This window comes from Lipotes vexillifer, unplaced genomic scaffold, assembly GCF_000442215.2.
Source record: "Lipotes vexillifer unplaced genomic scaffold, Lipotes_vexillifer_v1.1 scaffold674, whole genome shotgun sequence".
NCBI lineage: Eukaryota > Metazoa > Chordata > Mammalia > Artiodactyla > Lipotidae > Lipotes > Lipotes vexillifer.
In genome coordinates, this window is record NW_006785906.1 from 759,722 (window position 1) to 773,137 (window position 13,416).

The 13,416-nt window shown below is 38.0% G+C and overlaps 1 protein-coding gene across 2 annotated transcripts in view; it reads left to right on the forward strand.

Moving 5' to 3' along the window:
- NRG3 (neuregulin 3) overlaps positions 1–13,416 on the forward strand; it is a 1,098,053-nt gene that overhangs the window by 501,895 nt on the left and 582,742 nt on the right. For both annotated transcript variants that reach the window (XM_007458321.1, XM_007458322.1), the window contains exon 2: positions 1,820–1,949. In XM_007458321.1, the coding sequence (XP_007458383.1) occupies positions 1,820–1,949 (130 nt within the window). The remainder of the gene's footprint in view (positions 1–1,819; positions 1,950–13,416) is intronic.

Consider the following 13,416-nt stretch of genomic DNA (forward strand, 5'->3'; position numbering starts at 1 on the left):
CCCCCCCACCTTGAGTTATCATATTTATTGAAGACATTTTTACTGAGCACCAATTCTGATTAAGGCTCAACCTCTGACCTCAAGGAATTTACAGACTAAAACAGATAAAGGTTTAAACAAATGGTTACTTGCCGCATTGAATACAGTGACGCAAGCAATAAAAGGTTCTGGGGGACACAAGGGGAAGATGACATAAGCTCTGAAGAATTGCTGGATGTTATCCAGCAAAGAAAAAGATGGTCCAGGAAGAAGGATCAGTATGATGGTTCCTGGTATTTGGGGAAATAGGATAATAGTTGGAAATGAAGTTGTGTGTTTTAGGATGCAAGAAGATGAGGCTAGACAGGCAAAATTCCACCTGGTCTGTGTTTTTCTTTGCTCTACTTAGGAATTTGGAGTTCTTCCTATGGGAAAGGGGCCCATTGAGGCTATTTAGGTTTGGGGAGAACATGAGTGAATTTTCTTTCTGGATAATAACTCTCCCCTCCATTCGGATGGTGGGTAGGAAGAGGCTCATTGTGAGCTCCATTTAGTAAACTGGTACAATGGCCCATGCTGTTGAACATTATTATTAATCTATATCTATGTAAAGGAAATAAAAAGAGCTTACATGCTGAATCATGTATCCATCTTTGGCTTTTTAAATATATTTTTCTTGAATAGTGCAATGAAATTGGTGCTAATATTTTAGTTGCTTAAAACTCTGAAAGAAGATTGTCTACATGTTATAACAGATTTTTCATCCAGTAGAGCGTATATGCTTATACTTATTAGTTTCATACTTAGGAAGCTTATATGGATATATAACTTAATTCAAAAAAGTAAGTGATTATGATTTAAAAAACACATGTTTAAGTTAATGCTAAAAAATGACAATAATTTAGTCGTGTTAAATATTTACCAGAGTCATTCCTCACATTTGAGATTCTGTTTCAGAATTTGGAACATTTGCATTTTAATTACACAATAAAAGGAAAAAGTGAAAGAATAATTGGCTTAGCTATTAGCGAATTAACAGCCATAACTTAAAAAAGATAAAAAAACACACACACACAGAAACTGACATTGGTTTCCAAAGAAGAGTTACAGTATATGTACGTTGATCAGATATTTAATGATGTTTGACAACAGTTAAGGGAAGAGGATGTTGTTTCAATCCTTTAATACAACATGTTGCTTAACACTGAAATTAATGAAAGTGAATTTGAGATATCTGACTGTAGGGTCATTCAGCTTTTACTGGTAATGTGTCCTCTGATGGGACCTGTCTAGAGTGATTCCAATTGTTAAAATCTTGTGGAGAAATAAGACAGTTGAATCCAGTAGTTGTTTTAGTCCTAGCTGCTATAACAGAATACCATGGACTGGGTGGCTTAAAAACAACAGAAATTTATTTCTCGCAGTTCTGGATGCTGGGAAGCCTAAGATCAAGGTGCCTGTGGGTTCAGTGTCTGGTTAGGACTTCCTAGTTCATAGAGGGCTATTTTCTTGCTGTGTCTTCACATGACTGGAATGGGCGAGGGAGCTCTCTGGGGTCTCTTTTATAAGGGTATTAATCCCACTCATGACCCAAAGGCCCCACCTCCTAATACCATCCTAATACCATTAGGTTTCAATATATGAATTCTGGGGGGACACAAACATTCAGTCTATAAAAGGGTCATATCCAGTTGTGTTTTTTCAGTACAGTGAAGGTTCCATCCTGTCTGGCTGGAGTCAGCAGCCATAGGGAGGTCTCAGTGCACAGGTCCAGCCCAATGACAGGAGCTGGTGGTGTCAGAATGAACTTCTGACAGCTTTTCTCTGTGTTTTTCAACAGATACGACGACATATTCCACTGAGCGATCTGAGCACTTCAAACCCTGCCGAGACAAGGACCTTGCCTACTGTCTCAATGATGGCGAGTGCTTTGTGATTGAAACCTTGACTGGATCCCATAAACACTGTCGGTAAGTCACTGCGGCGACTGGCACTGAGGGCAGGTCCTCAGAGAGGCCTGGAGGTGAAAGGGGGTGCTGAGCTCCAGGAATATACAATGTGATACATACAGTCCGGTGTTTGAATAGCAGAATCAATAGTTTTAATGTGGGAAGGAACAAGGCTGGTATCTTTAGTATTTGAGGAAGGAAAACTGAATTAAAGTAGACAAGATGTTTCACCTGATTAAGTAAAGGAAGGTTTACTTTTATATGTAACAATTTAATAGAAATAATTATTTACTCACTTCAGAAGCCTATATTTTTGGTGTGGGATTTAGGCACGTATACTCATACTCAGAAATAATGTCTTCCTGCAGACCTACAGATTGTGGCATGGCAAAGAAACTGCTCAGCTAAGATCTAGAGTCTCAATGTTTACTGTGAACCAAACCCCAGAGACTGTAACTGTGTCCAAAGAAAACTGCATCTTATTTTGATTCTGCCCTCGTTTATTAATTTCAGTCCTTTTTTTTTTTTTTTTTTTTAATACCTCTGATGATGTACTCTCCAGCAAGGTGTTGTGAATGAGATCATAGTCCTGTTACAGTCTAGGTAGAGAACAGGGAAAATTCCCAGTGGAGATCAAGAAGGTGTTTAATTGGTTTTTAGAAACCAAAGGTTAGATAACTGCTAAAAATAAAAACAAGTGGAGGTAAATAGTGGTCTTGTAGACACTGCAGCTTTAAGGCTCCATAGAAGAATCAAATTAGCATCTAAAAAATATTTCCCACCAAGCTTTTATTTCCAGCGCTACCCTGGTAATTTGTTTTTCCTTGCAGTTGTATATGCTTCAGTGATCATATATATCTACACCCCTTTCCTTCTCTTTATTTACTCTTCTCATATGACACAGTTATTAAATTAATTATTCCGAATTGTGAAGCATGGAAAATTATGACTTTCTTCTCTCGCTATTGCTACTATAAAACTTTATTCCATGTTGTTTTATTAAGATGGCACAGAGAAATGTGCCTTATAGTTATGAACTTAGAATGTGTCAGCAAATCCTGCCTGGCTCCGCAGGCTAGCTTCAGTTCACAGTGGACAGTGACACAGGTTTGGAAGAGCTGATCAGTGATAGTGGCCGATCTCCATAAGAGCCACTGTGTATCCCATCGCCTTGCATCACCCTTGACATAGTGGCTTTCATGTGACTTGGGCAGTGCCGTTACATTGACTTCATTTACAAAAGTCACCACCCATTTCTGTCCTCTGAAAACCTGAGTTGGGGATCAAGGGCAGTGGGAATGGTTCCTCCCCACATTTCTCTTTTCTTATTATGTTTATTGGATCAATGCAGACACAGGTAGAAAGCACACAGGTAGAAAGCACGCAGGTGACTTGAAGACCTCAAGGGAAAAGCCAAGAATGAGGTACCATTTCAAAGCACGAAGTGCATCCATGCTCTTATTGATGATCAGCTATGTGTTAATATTACCTTTGTCAATCCAGTGGTGTCATATGTGGAAGTGGGCAGTGCCATCGAATAAGTTTGAATTTAAAATTGATTGATGAAGGGATGAAACAGAAGCCTCACCTAAAGCAGTGACTTTTGTGATGGTGTTTTACCCCAAGGAAGTTTCAAATCAGGCCCCACCACTATACGCAGGCAGGTCTGATTCATCATTTCGAAAACTGAGAATGTTGAAAAAAACAAAAGAATTCCTATTTGTTTTTAACATACAGCCTCACTATATTCTCTGTTATGTTCACAGGTGCATTAGTTTGCTAGGGCTGCTGTAACATAGCACTGCAGATTGGGTGGTATAAACAACAGAAGTATATTTTGTCACAGTTCTGGAGTCTAGAAGTCTGAGATCAAGGTGTTGGCAGGGTTGTTTCCTTCTGAGGGCCACGAGGGAAGGATCCCTTTCAGGCCTCTCTCCTTGGCTTGTAGATGGCCATCTTCTCCCTGTGTCTTTTCATTTTCTTCCCTCTGTACAAGTCTTTATTCAAATTTCCTTTTCTTAAAAGGGCACCAGTCGTATTGGATTAAGGTCCACTCTAATGACCCTATTTTAACTTGATTGCATCTATAAAGACTCTTTCTCTAAATATGGTCACATTCTGAGGTACTGGAGGTTAGCACTTCAACATTGGTTATTTGGGAGACACAATCCAGTCTATGACAGTAGATCTCAGGTCCAGAAAAATAATTCTTTTCTTTTTCACGTATGTACATGTCTGATTTTTTTTTAACATAGACAAGCAGAGATATATCTATGTTTTGGCTGGAACAATGTACATGTATAATAATTTTGGCTTCTGTCTTCATATTTCATGCATATTTCAGCACAGACAACCTTTTATTTAACATAGAGTCACAACATAGCTAATCATGACAAAAGACCAGCCTAAGACAGAACTGGAACTCCGGTAGGTTAATAAGTGCATATAAATCTCCTACTAGTGCATATGAAGAAATCACACGTTGCATGTGTCAGCTATTCATCTCCCAGGCTTTGCTGTGAATAAAAGGCCTACCATTTGTTCCTGCATCAGCCACTTGTAAGAATTCCAATGTAGTTATTAATAATGTGCCATTTTATACAGTACTCTATTTAAGTAGTATGTTTCATTCTCCATTCGACAAATGTTTATTGAACATCTCCTATCACAAAGATACTGTTGAATAAATACATACAGATATGAACTTAGGAATTAAATGGCACTGCACTTTGTAATGCACTTGGAGTTAAGTGAAATATTTCATCTCCAGAAAATAAGGAAAGCAAGGGAAGTGAGTTTCGTGTGATTGGCATGCTACCAGGGCTATCCTTCTGATGCATTACTAACTGGATTCTGTTGCAAGTTAAATAAGCCACAAGTTAACAGATCAGCAGTATTAAGGGGTGTACCTGAATTTAGCTCATTAAATAGTTTGCTTTTTACACGTCTCCAAAGATTAAACATTCAAACCTGAGAGAAGTTAAGATTATATATATATTTTTTAGTATTTTAAAAATAAATTGCAATCCAATTGTGAATTGAATCAAGATATCTCTTCCATGTTGTGAAAAATCGATCATGCTGAAACGCTTATGTTTCCTTGCCAAGGAAGAATAGTAACAAAGCTGCCTAGATCATCCCTGAGAGATCCTGAAAGTGTATGCCCCAAAATGTTAAAAGTGCGAATCTTGGGATAAGGGAGGGAGGTTTCATGGTTTTCTGCTGTTATTTTCTCACTCTTTAGTGCATTTTCAGATCTTTCAAAAGACTGTTTATGGTGAGAATAGTTAGAAATTATAGAGCAAGCTGATGAAAATTTAAGAGGAATACCAAGATCGTAAAAATAACTGGATAGATTTTAAAGAATAACAAATAGGCAAACTTGGTGTTGCTAAATTTACAGTATCAGTCATTGATTATTGGTTGACTGATCAGGAAACATAGAACCTGGTATGTTGTGGAACTCAGTGTAGAATGAGGAGAGATTCATAAATCAGGGGGAAAATGAGAGTCTGGTTGTTTGATAAACTTGGTTGACTGTTAGGTAAAACAAAGTTGGATTTTTACCTCCTCCTTATATACCAAAAGTTGTTCTTAATGAATTTAAGAGTTAATGTAACAAAGTATTAGGGAAAGCAGTAAATAAAATTACACGTTTCTTTACATCGGCAATTGAAAGGACCTTTTGAGCGAAAAGCAAGGAAAGGAAAAATTAACAGCCTTGACACCACATTGCTTTTTTGATCTGAGTATCATAAATAAGGAACAAAATGGAAAGACAGACAGAGTGTCAGTAAGCTGTACAACAAACATGGCAAAAAACTGATATTCTGAAGAAGTCATATAGATCAATAAGAGTAACACTAAAATTAAATCTCAATAGGAAAATGGGCAAAAGAGAGGAACATCCTCTTCCGTTGAAAAGGAATCCAAGTAACCCGTAAGCATGAAAAAATACTCAGCCTCACAAAAAAAATGCAGATTAACTTTGTTTGCCCATCATATATTTAATGATTTTAAAAAGCAGATAGTTTGGTGAGGGTGCAGTAAAAAACATCGTCTTATTCACTACTTGAGGGAGCGTATTTTGTTAAACGTCTTCTGTAGGTGATGTTTCAGTGTGTTTCAACATCTTTGAATTTTTTCTAAGAATTTAGCCTACAGAAATGTATATGTAGATTTATTTTTAAGGATGTTTACCACAGGATTTGTAACAGCAAAACAAACGAACGAAGAAAACCTGAATTTAGATCTCTATATAAATTAGAATATATCCACACTTTGGATGAATTCAACGTAACTGGAATTTTCAAAATTTTAAGGCTATGAAAATGCTCATCATATCATATTATGTAGAAAAATCAGAATATAAAATTGTAAAGTTGAACATACGATAGCAATCCAGTTCTGAAAAAAAGCTGAATAAAAAGGCTAATCGGATTTACAGCTATTGTCTTCTTTGAACCTTATGAGTTTTCCAAGATCACTACATTGTACATGTATTTCATTTATGTAACATCTGGTTAAGACACTTGACCCCTGCTTCTCATCTTTCCATTGAGAAAGATAGTGTCCCTGTCTCTGTTAAATCAAGGCCATTATAATTCACTATTATTAGGCTGATAAGAGAACTTTCAATTAAGCCATTCCAGATTAAACACTATCAAGTCCATTAGAATGTGCCTGCTCCTTTTATTAAAAATTCATTTATGCTCTTTGTAATAATGATTTTCCATGCTGAATTCATGTGTTTTGAAACCTAAAGAAAAAAAATGGATTGAGTAATAGGAAGGTACATCCTACAGAAATGAAGCTGGGTAGGGAAGGAAAGCAAATCACTAGAAACTCCTTGAATCAAAATATCCTGAATAAAAGCAGGATATTCTCTACTATATTTATTTTTATGCCACTTCTAGAAATGTTAAGAACTTTGGGAATGGTGCTATTTGTAGCATATTTCCCTAGAGTTGAGAGAGGTAGCCAGTTGTAACTGAAAAGATTGCTAGGCATTTGAACGGGCCAAGTGTGTTGTCAGGCCAAATTAAGTTAAAAGGATGTATCTCTTCTGAATTGAAGTTCATTAAATGTTGCACCAGCCTTGCTGCAAAAATGGATTTTCAAAACTTTGGAAAGGATAGCATTTGAGCTGAATTTGACCTGTGGTGATCATTTTGGAAATCTATCACGCAATTCATTTGAAGATGCTTGGATCACTTGAAATATGGAACTGCTAGAAAAAGAGGCAAACAGTCCAATAGCAGCCACTGCCTGAGGCAATACTTCCATAAAGGGACTGATGGACTGTGCAGCTAGCTGGGTAAAATGCTCGTAGGAGTTCGTGAGTGGAAGGTGGGGAGCGTTCGAAAGGGGAAGAGAGCCCTACCAGGAACTGCTGTTAATCACTGTGTCTAGTTCTGCTTCAGTAGGTTTTGAAATCAAAGTTTCCTTGTTTAAGAGACTTGGCACAATGTAACGGTATCCCTATGATATACTATATAAAATTACAGGACATCCCTGTCAGTGCTTTACTCCATCACTTTGGAGGTCCATTAGCTCTTCCACTTAAGGCGGGTCCTCTTTATCCAAAGCTTCTCCAGTAAGTGCTCTGAGAGCGGCCACTAATGATTTCCTGTGGTTGTAGCAAGTCGGGATGGAAATGGGGTTTTGGCAGAAGTCCGTGAGCTCCATTGACGGCAGAGGGTGGGTGATGAAACGTCTAACTCCAGGCGTAGTGTCAGAATCTCTGTAGAGTGGAATTGAATAGCAGGGTAAGAGTCTTAGAAGAATTTTCAAGTTCATCTGATAATTGTTCATGAGAATGTTTGCTGCAGCCCAGATGTAATTTGAGTAACGTGCAACAGCTATCTTCATACCAGGTGGTCTACAGACTGCCCTTGAGAAGAAATGAGCCAGATTATAACCACGCATCTTTTTCTTCTCTGTGGATGAAGTTTGTCAAAATGGTCTTATTAACTCAGAAAGCAAACAAACCAAGAACAACAACACAGTGAACATAATTTGGCAACTTCATGACACTTAGGCAGTGGTTTATTTCTTCTGGTTTTAATTGGTTGCATTCCACCCGAGCTGGTTTTTCTTAAAGGGCTACTGAAATATCAAAGGACTGGAAAATCGCATTTGATAAAGAATAATAACACATCTTTTAGTTAATGGCCAAAGGTTTCTTAACCTTATTTTAATGTTTTCTAACTTGATTGGCAGCTCTCCTTGAAGCATGAAATGGCGTTTCTTGAGGTAGTTGTCATGATTTGGGTTTTTTTGTTGTATCGAAGAATTGATATACGTTTGTGTTTTTAAATCGCTTCCTTATATGATTTGGGGTAAGAGGTACGTGAGGTAAATGTGGGTGTTCCAGATGAAAAGACTTGAGTTAAAAACTCTACTCGGCTTTATACTGGCTGTGTGAGTTTTTTGGCAAGTGATTTAATCAGAACCTTCAGTCCTGTATTTAAAGAGAGAGAGAGAGAGCCAGCCAGACACACTAATACCTGCCCTACAATGTTGATGCAAGAATTGAAAGCAGCAACATATAGAAAAATTCTAAATGTATAATAGACAGTATGTATAATAGTTCTTTCCTCTTCCTCCCTTCTGCTCATATTGAAACCTAACAAAAGCATGTGTGCTGGAATCCTGTGAGAGAAATTGAGTGGGTATCATCTGCCTATTTAATTAGGAGACTTAGGCTTAAAAGGGGGAGATCAGTTGACTTGTGCCAGGGCTTCAAGCTGGGTACTCAGAGTTGCCCAGCATACAGAATTCAGCTTTGACCCACCAGTGGAAGTTAAAGAAAACTCACCCAGAAACTTATTTAAAACCACAATAATACCTGATCATGGGCGAGAACACTTTTCAGAATCAAGGATCATTGCAGCTCTTCAAGCAGTAAGTTTAGGAGCAAAGCAGGAACAAGAAGCCACCTTTGGTTAGGGGAATTCTCCCTGTTGACAATTTGTGAAGAGAGGAATCCCCTCTTGCTCTTCAGTCCATGCAGGCCGAGGACCCTTCAGGTATCTCCCGTACGGCAATGCTGGTTCTGCCACCCTGGGCACCTTCCTGCATGCAGGGGTCACAGTCCTCTTATGGCAGGGACAGTCTGGGAGCTTGCACACAGAGTCAGAATGCTGTGATTGCATATGCTGCAGTTCGAGTGGAGTATAATAGATTATTTTTACCAAGTTTATTTAAACAACTAAGAACATATATCCATAAATATCATTTTAGATAGTGATGGTCTGTTTGTATAGATGTGAACAGTACTAACTGTGGTCCCACAGACCCTGCTGGGCAGGTTCCTCAGGCAAACATTCCAGTGAAAACCTTCTCAGATCAGGACATTGATGGGTCCGATGTTCTGCCTCATCTTCTGTCGCAGTGAGGGAGTTTGCAGCGCTCTGCCTCACTCTGTCTACTATGGAGAGGTCTCTTGCTCTAGCCTCAGTTTTAGAGCATTGGGCAGCATTTCACTTTCCTGAGGATGGTATTTCTTTCCAATTAACTTTGGTCTGGGCATCTTTTAAAAAATATAAAAGATGATTTAAGGACCTAATCACATTGTCTCTGTATTTACCAAAATGTCAGTTTTTGTGTACTCTAATCATTATACTCCCCAAATGCAAGAGCACGAGCAAATCTACCTGAGAGAATAAACCCAGGGAATGTCTATATGGTGCTTCTTATGTGTCAGGCACCCATAGCAGCCCTGGAGAGAGGTCAGTAATGACTGAGGCCGAGGGCATTTCTCAGGTTATACAGCGATGGACCCAGGACTCAGACTAAGCAGGCTGACTCTAGGGTCTGTGCACTTAACCTCTCCACCAACATCTTTCCTTTATAATCCTAGTGGTCCAAGAATCCTAAAATCCCAACTGCTTAAAAATAAAACAGATAAACTCTGGTTATCTTTCAAGATACCACAGTATTGGTTAAATATATACATATATTTAGAATTATATATAAGTAATATATACATATTTAAATTCCCCAACATATTATAATCTGAGTGACCATATAGATTGTCTTCCAAACCCAAAAATGTTTGAGATGTAATGGACAGTTTTAATAATTTCTTCTGTAAAATAAGCATAGACCAAGAATGCCCTGAGCTAAATAGGGTATATTATTGCTCTAATTTTAATTTAGACAAAACTCAATTTCCTAGAAAAGCAGACCATCATTTGCTATATGTATGCTATGTGTTTTTCGTAGTATAAATGTCACGATGTTATACAACCTCTGTATTATTCCCACTTTCCCCCAGTCAGCTGAGAGCTCCCTGAGTCACTAAGTATCTGCAGGGTCTGGATAAGAAAGCAGAGCAGAGTCTCTCCGCCGTACCCCAAATCTGTGTAAGTACACGCCAACATCCAATTAGTGTTCTCTTCAGTTACCAATATACCTAGCTATTATTTGTGAAAACTAAAAAAATTGATGAGACAACCAAGCCCTCCTTGTTTTACAGAAAATAGTCAGTGTTTCCGAAGTTTATCTTGGAGTGCATCTCTAACTCTGTTTAACTTTTTATGATTACAGCTCTTCTGGTGGTTTTATGAACATCAGGAAAACAGCTTGCAGCAAAAAATCAATCCTATATACACCCAAGTGCACACACACACACACACACACACACACACACACACACACACAGTGTACCTACATGCTATACTTACTAGGTAGTCAGTGCAGGGTACTGAGATTCAATAGCAAACAAAACAAAACAAAATGGTTCCTCAGAACATTCTGTTAGCTGGAGCACCAAGCAGTCAACACAGTCTAGCATTACAGGACGCCGTGATGGGCAAACACTGACAGTCACTGGGCACCAAAACTCATACTTGGGATAATAAGGAAATCCTTACCAGACTGGTAAACTTGGAGGAAATAACTTCAGCAAGTATATTTACATACAATTCCCCCTTGCAAATTAAAACAAAAAACAAACAAGAAATCAAAGATAAAATTAAAATAAGGAATAGGAAAAAAATGAAAGTAGTAAACATGAGTTGAGGAATATCTTGTTTGGAGATATATGTCATATTTGAGTGATATAGAATGTGTTTTTAGATATATATATGCCATATGTGAATGGCATAAGATTTAGTCCTACATACACTAAAAAATAAATGTCACTTTTATACATTAATCCCGTCATTCCACCAGTATTTGTTAAGCATATTCAGTGTTTCAGGTCCAGGTGGTAGGAATATAGTGATGAATGTTCTCAGAAAAAAATCATAAGAAAACAGTTAAGGGCATTTTCTAGTTCAGTTCAATGTGACAAGTTCTGTATCATCCAGTCTGTATGAACTATATGTGCATAGCTCATATCTGCATAGAAGAATCCAAAACCCAATGGTCCTGAAGCCAGGGAGAGCTTCTGAGAGGAAGTAACATATGAATTTGCATTTGGAAAGATAAGAGCCTACTCATTTCTTATTTTGACGCCTGCTCTTGCTTGCCAACAAAGGCATGGAGAGTTGAGCTGTTATTGGGGAAAATTCCCTTCAAGCCACAAGGAGGAGATTTAAAATTATTTTCGATGCAATTAAGAATAATCAGTTTCATATCATAAATTCTTTATGCAATTGGTCACTTCTTTTCTGAATTATTTCCTTGAGTTATTTCCTCTCTTGTGTCCAGGTAGTTCTCAAAAATATATCAAGGCATGATGACATTTTAAATTCCATTCCCTCAAACTCAGAATTTTTATGGTTAGTGGAAAGAGCAGACAAGAGTATGGTTTTTCAAACTTAATACGTGTCACATTGATTAAATTACGAAATCAAGATTCATTATCTTTATCCAAAATTAATTTATGATTTGTATCTACATATATGAAATATTTGCAGACTATTTAATAGCTACAATCTAAAAGTCAATTTATTAACATCTTAGGTATAAGAAATGATTTTCCAGCACTAAAATTTTCCTAACAAATTAAACACATCCATTCAAGGATGCCTTGACCATGGATCATTGTTGAATTATTCAGGGAAAATGTAAGGAAATTACATTTAAAGTTGCTTACTGTCATGTTCAAGTAAAATGTCCTATATTTTCCCCATTTAAAAATATTTCTTTTCTCTAGGAGAGCTGTGAGGCTCACAGGAGGTCAAAGTAAGGTAGCCATGTAGGATTTCCCTTATAATGAGTCAGGTAGCATTTTGGCATAAACAGTGACACTTATATAAGGCAGAAACCAGAAGAAGAAAGGTCGTGGGAGTTCCTAAAATGGGGCGACTTTCTAGATGATCAAAGACTAGTTTCTCATTTAAACACATCATAAATGCAGTTAGAGCTCACATTGGGGAAAGGAGTTATCATTTCAACAGCAGACTTCATTAAACAAACAGACCCCAGGCTTTGAGGCAGATGAGTGCTCCAAGACAGAAGTATGAAGAGACTAAAATGATGCCAAGAGGCCAGCATGCCCTGAGCCTGGCCTCCCTGGAGTCCTCTGACAGCACATTGATCCCAATGACCCTGTACTCCTGAAGGGCAGAAATTCAATTAGGAACTCTCAGCTTTGAGTCCTGGAAAGGAGGGACATGTGCGTCAGGGGAAGGCTCCACTGCTAGAGGAAAACCATTTTCCAGCAGTTATAAAGCAGAGGCTAATAATAGAACGATGGAGAATGAAAAACACTAAGTTGGAAAGAACTGGCAGAAAGGATGAGCTGTTAAGACATCAACTTTAAATAAGGTCATAATTTTGCTATACTTTGTGGTGTTCTCCTAGGCTAATTTACAGCCACAGCTGAAGTCACGTGGGAGCCTTACTCTCTGTGACAAGGTTTGATTTTCAGTGCTCTGGAAAGCTCTTTTCTTTCTCCTTGGGTTAGCATATGTGAAAGAAATAATGATTGTTTTAATGATATTAAATAGTGGCTTTGATCTCTTCCCCCCACACGCTAACCAAAACATTATCTGGATGTATGAAATGATTCATTTGTGAACAAAACTTCTGTTTCTATTATAATATTCCTGTTCACCTGCCTGACTCTCCCACTAGGCTGTGAGTTCATCTTTGCTTCTGGAACCTGCCACCTACTCAGTAAAAATAAATTTTATGAATGAAAAGAACCCTTGACAATACCTACCACCCGCATTTTTGAGAGGACAAATGGGAGGTGTTAATAGACAAAAATGCTAATAGCCATCTTCCATTTCACACTTACTAAGTGCAAGGCAGAAGTTTCCAGCCTTTGTACACTACTTTCTGATTGTCTGCCTAGTTCTCTTGTTAAATATGCAAAAGAATGTCCTATCCCCATTTGATGTCGAGAAGGAACCTTGGAGAGGGAAAGTAGCTGCTTCAAGGACATACAGCCAGTAGGTGGCAGGATTGAGCACCAGTCTCAGTTCTGTTGGACTCAAGCTCTTGGTCTTCTAACCTTGTCAGGCTTTTGCACTGTTGTAAAATCATCAAGGTTGAAGGTTAAAAATGTAGATTCTCAGGCTCCTCCTCT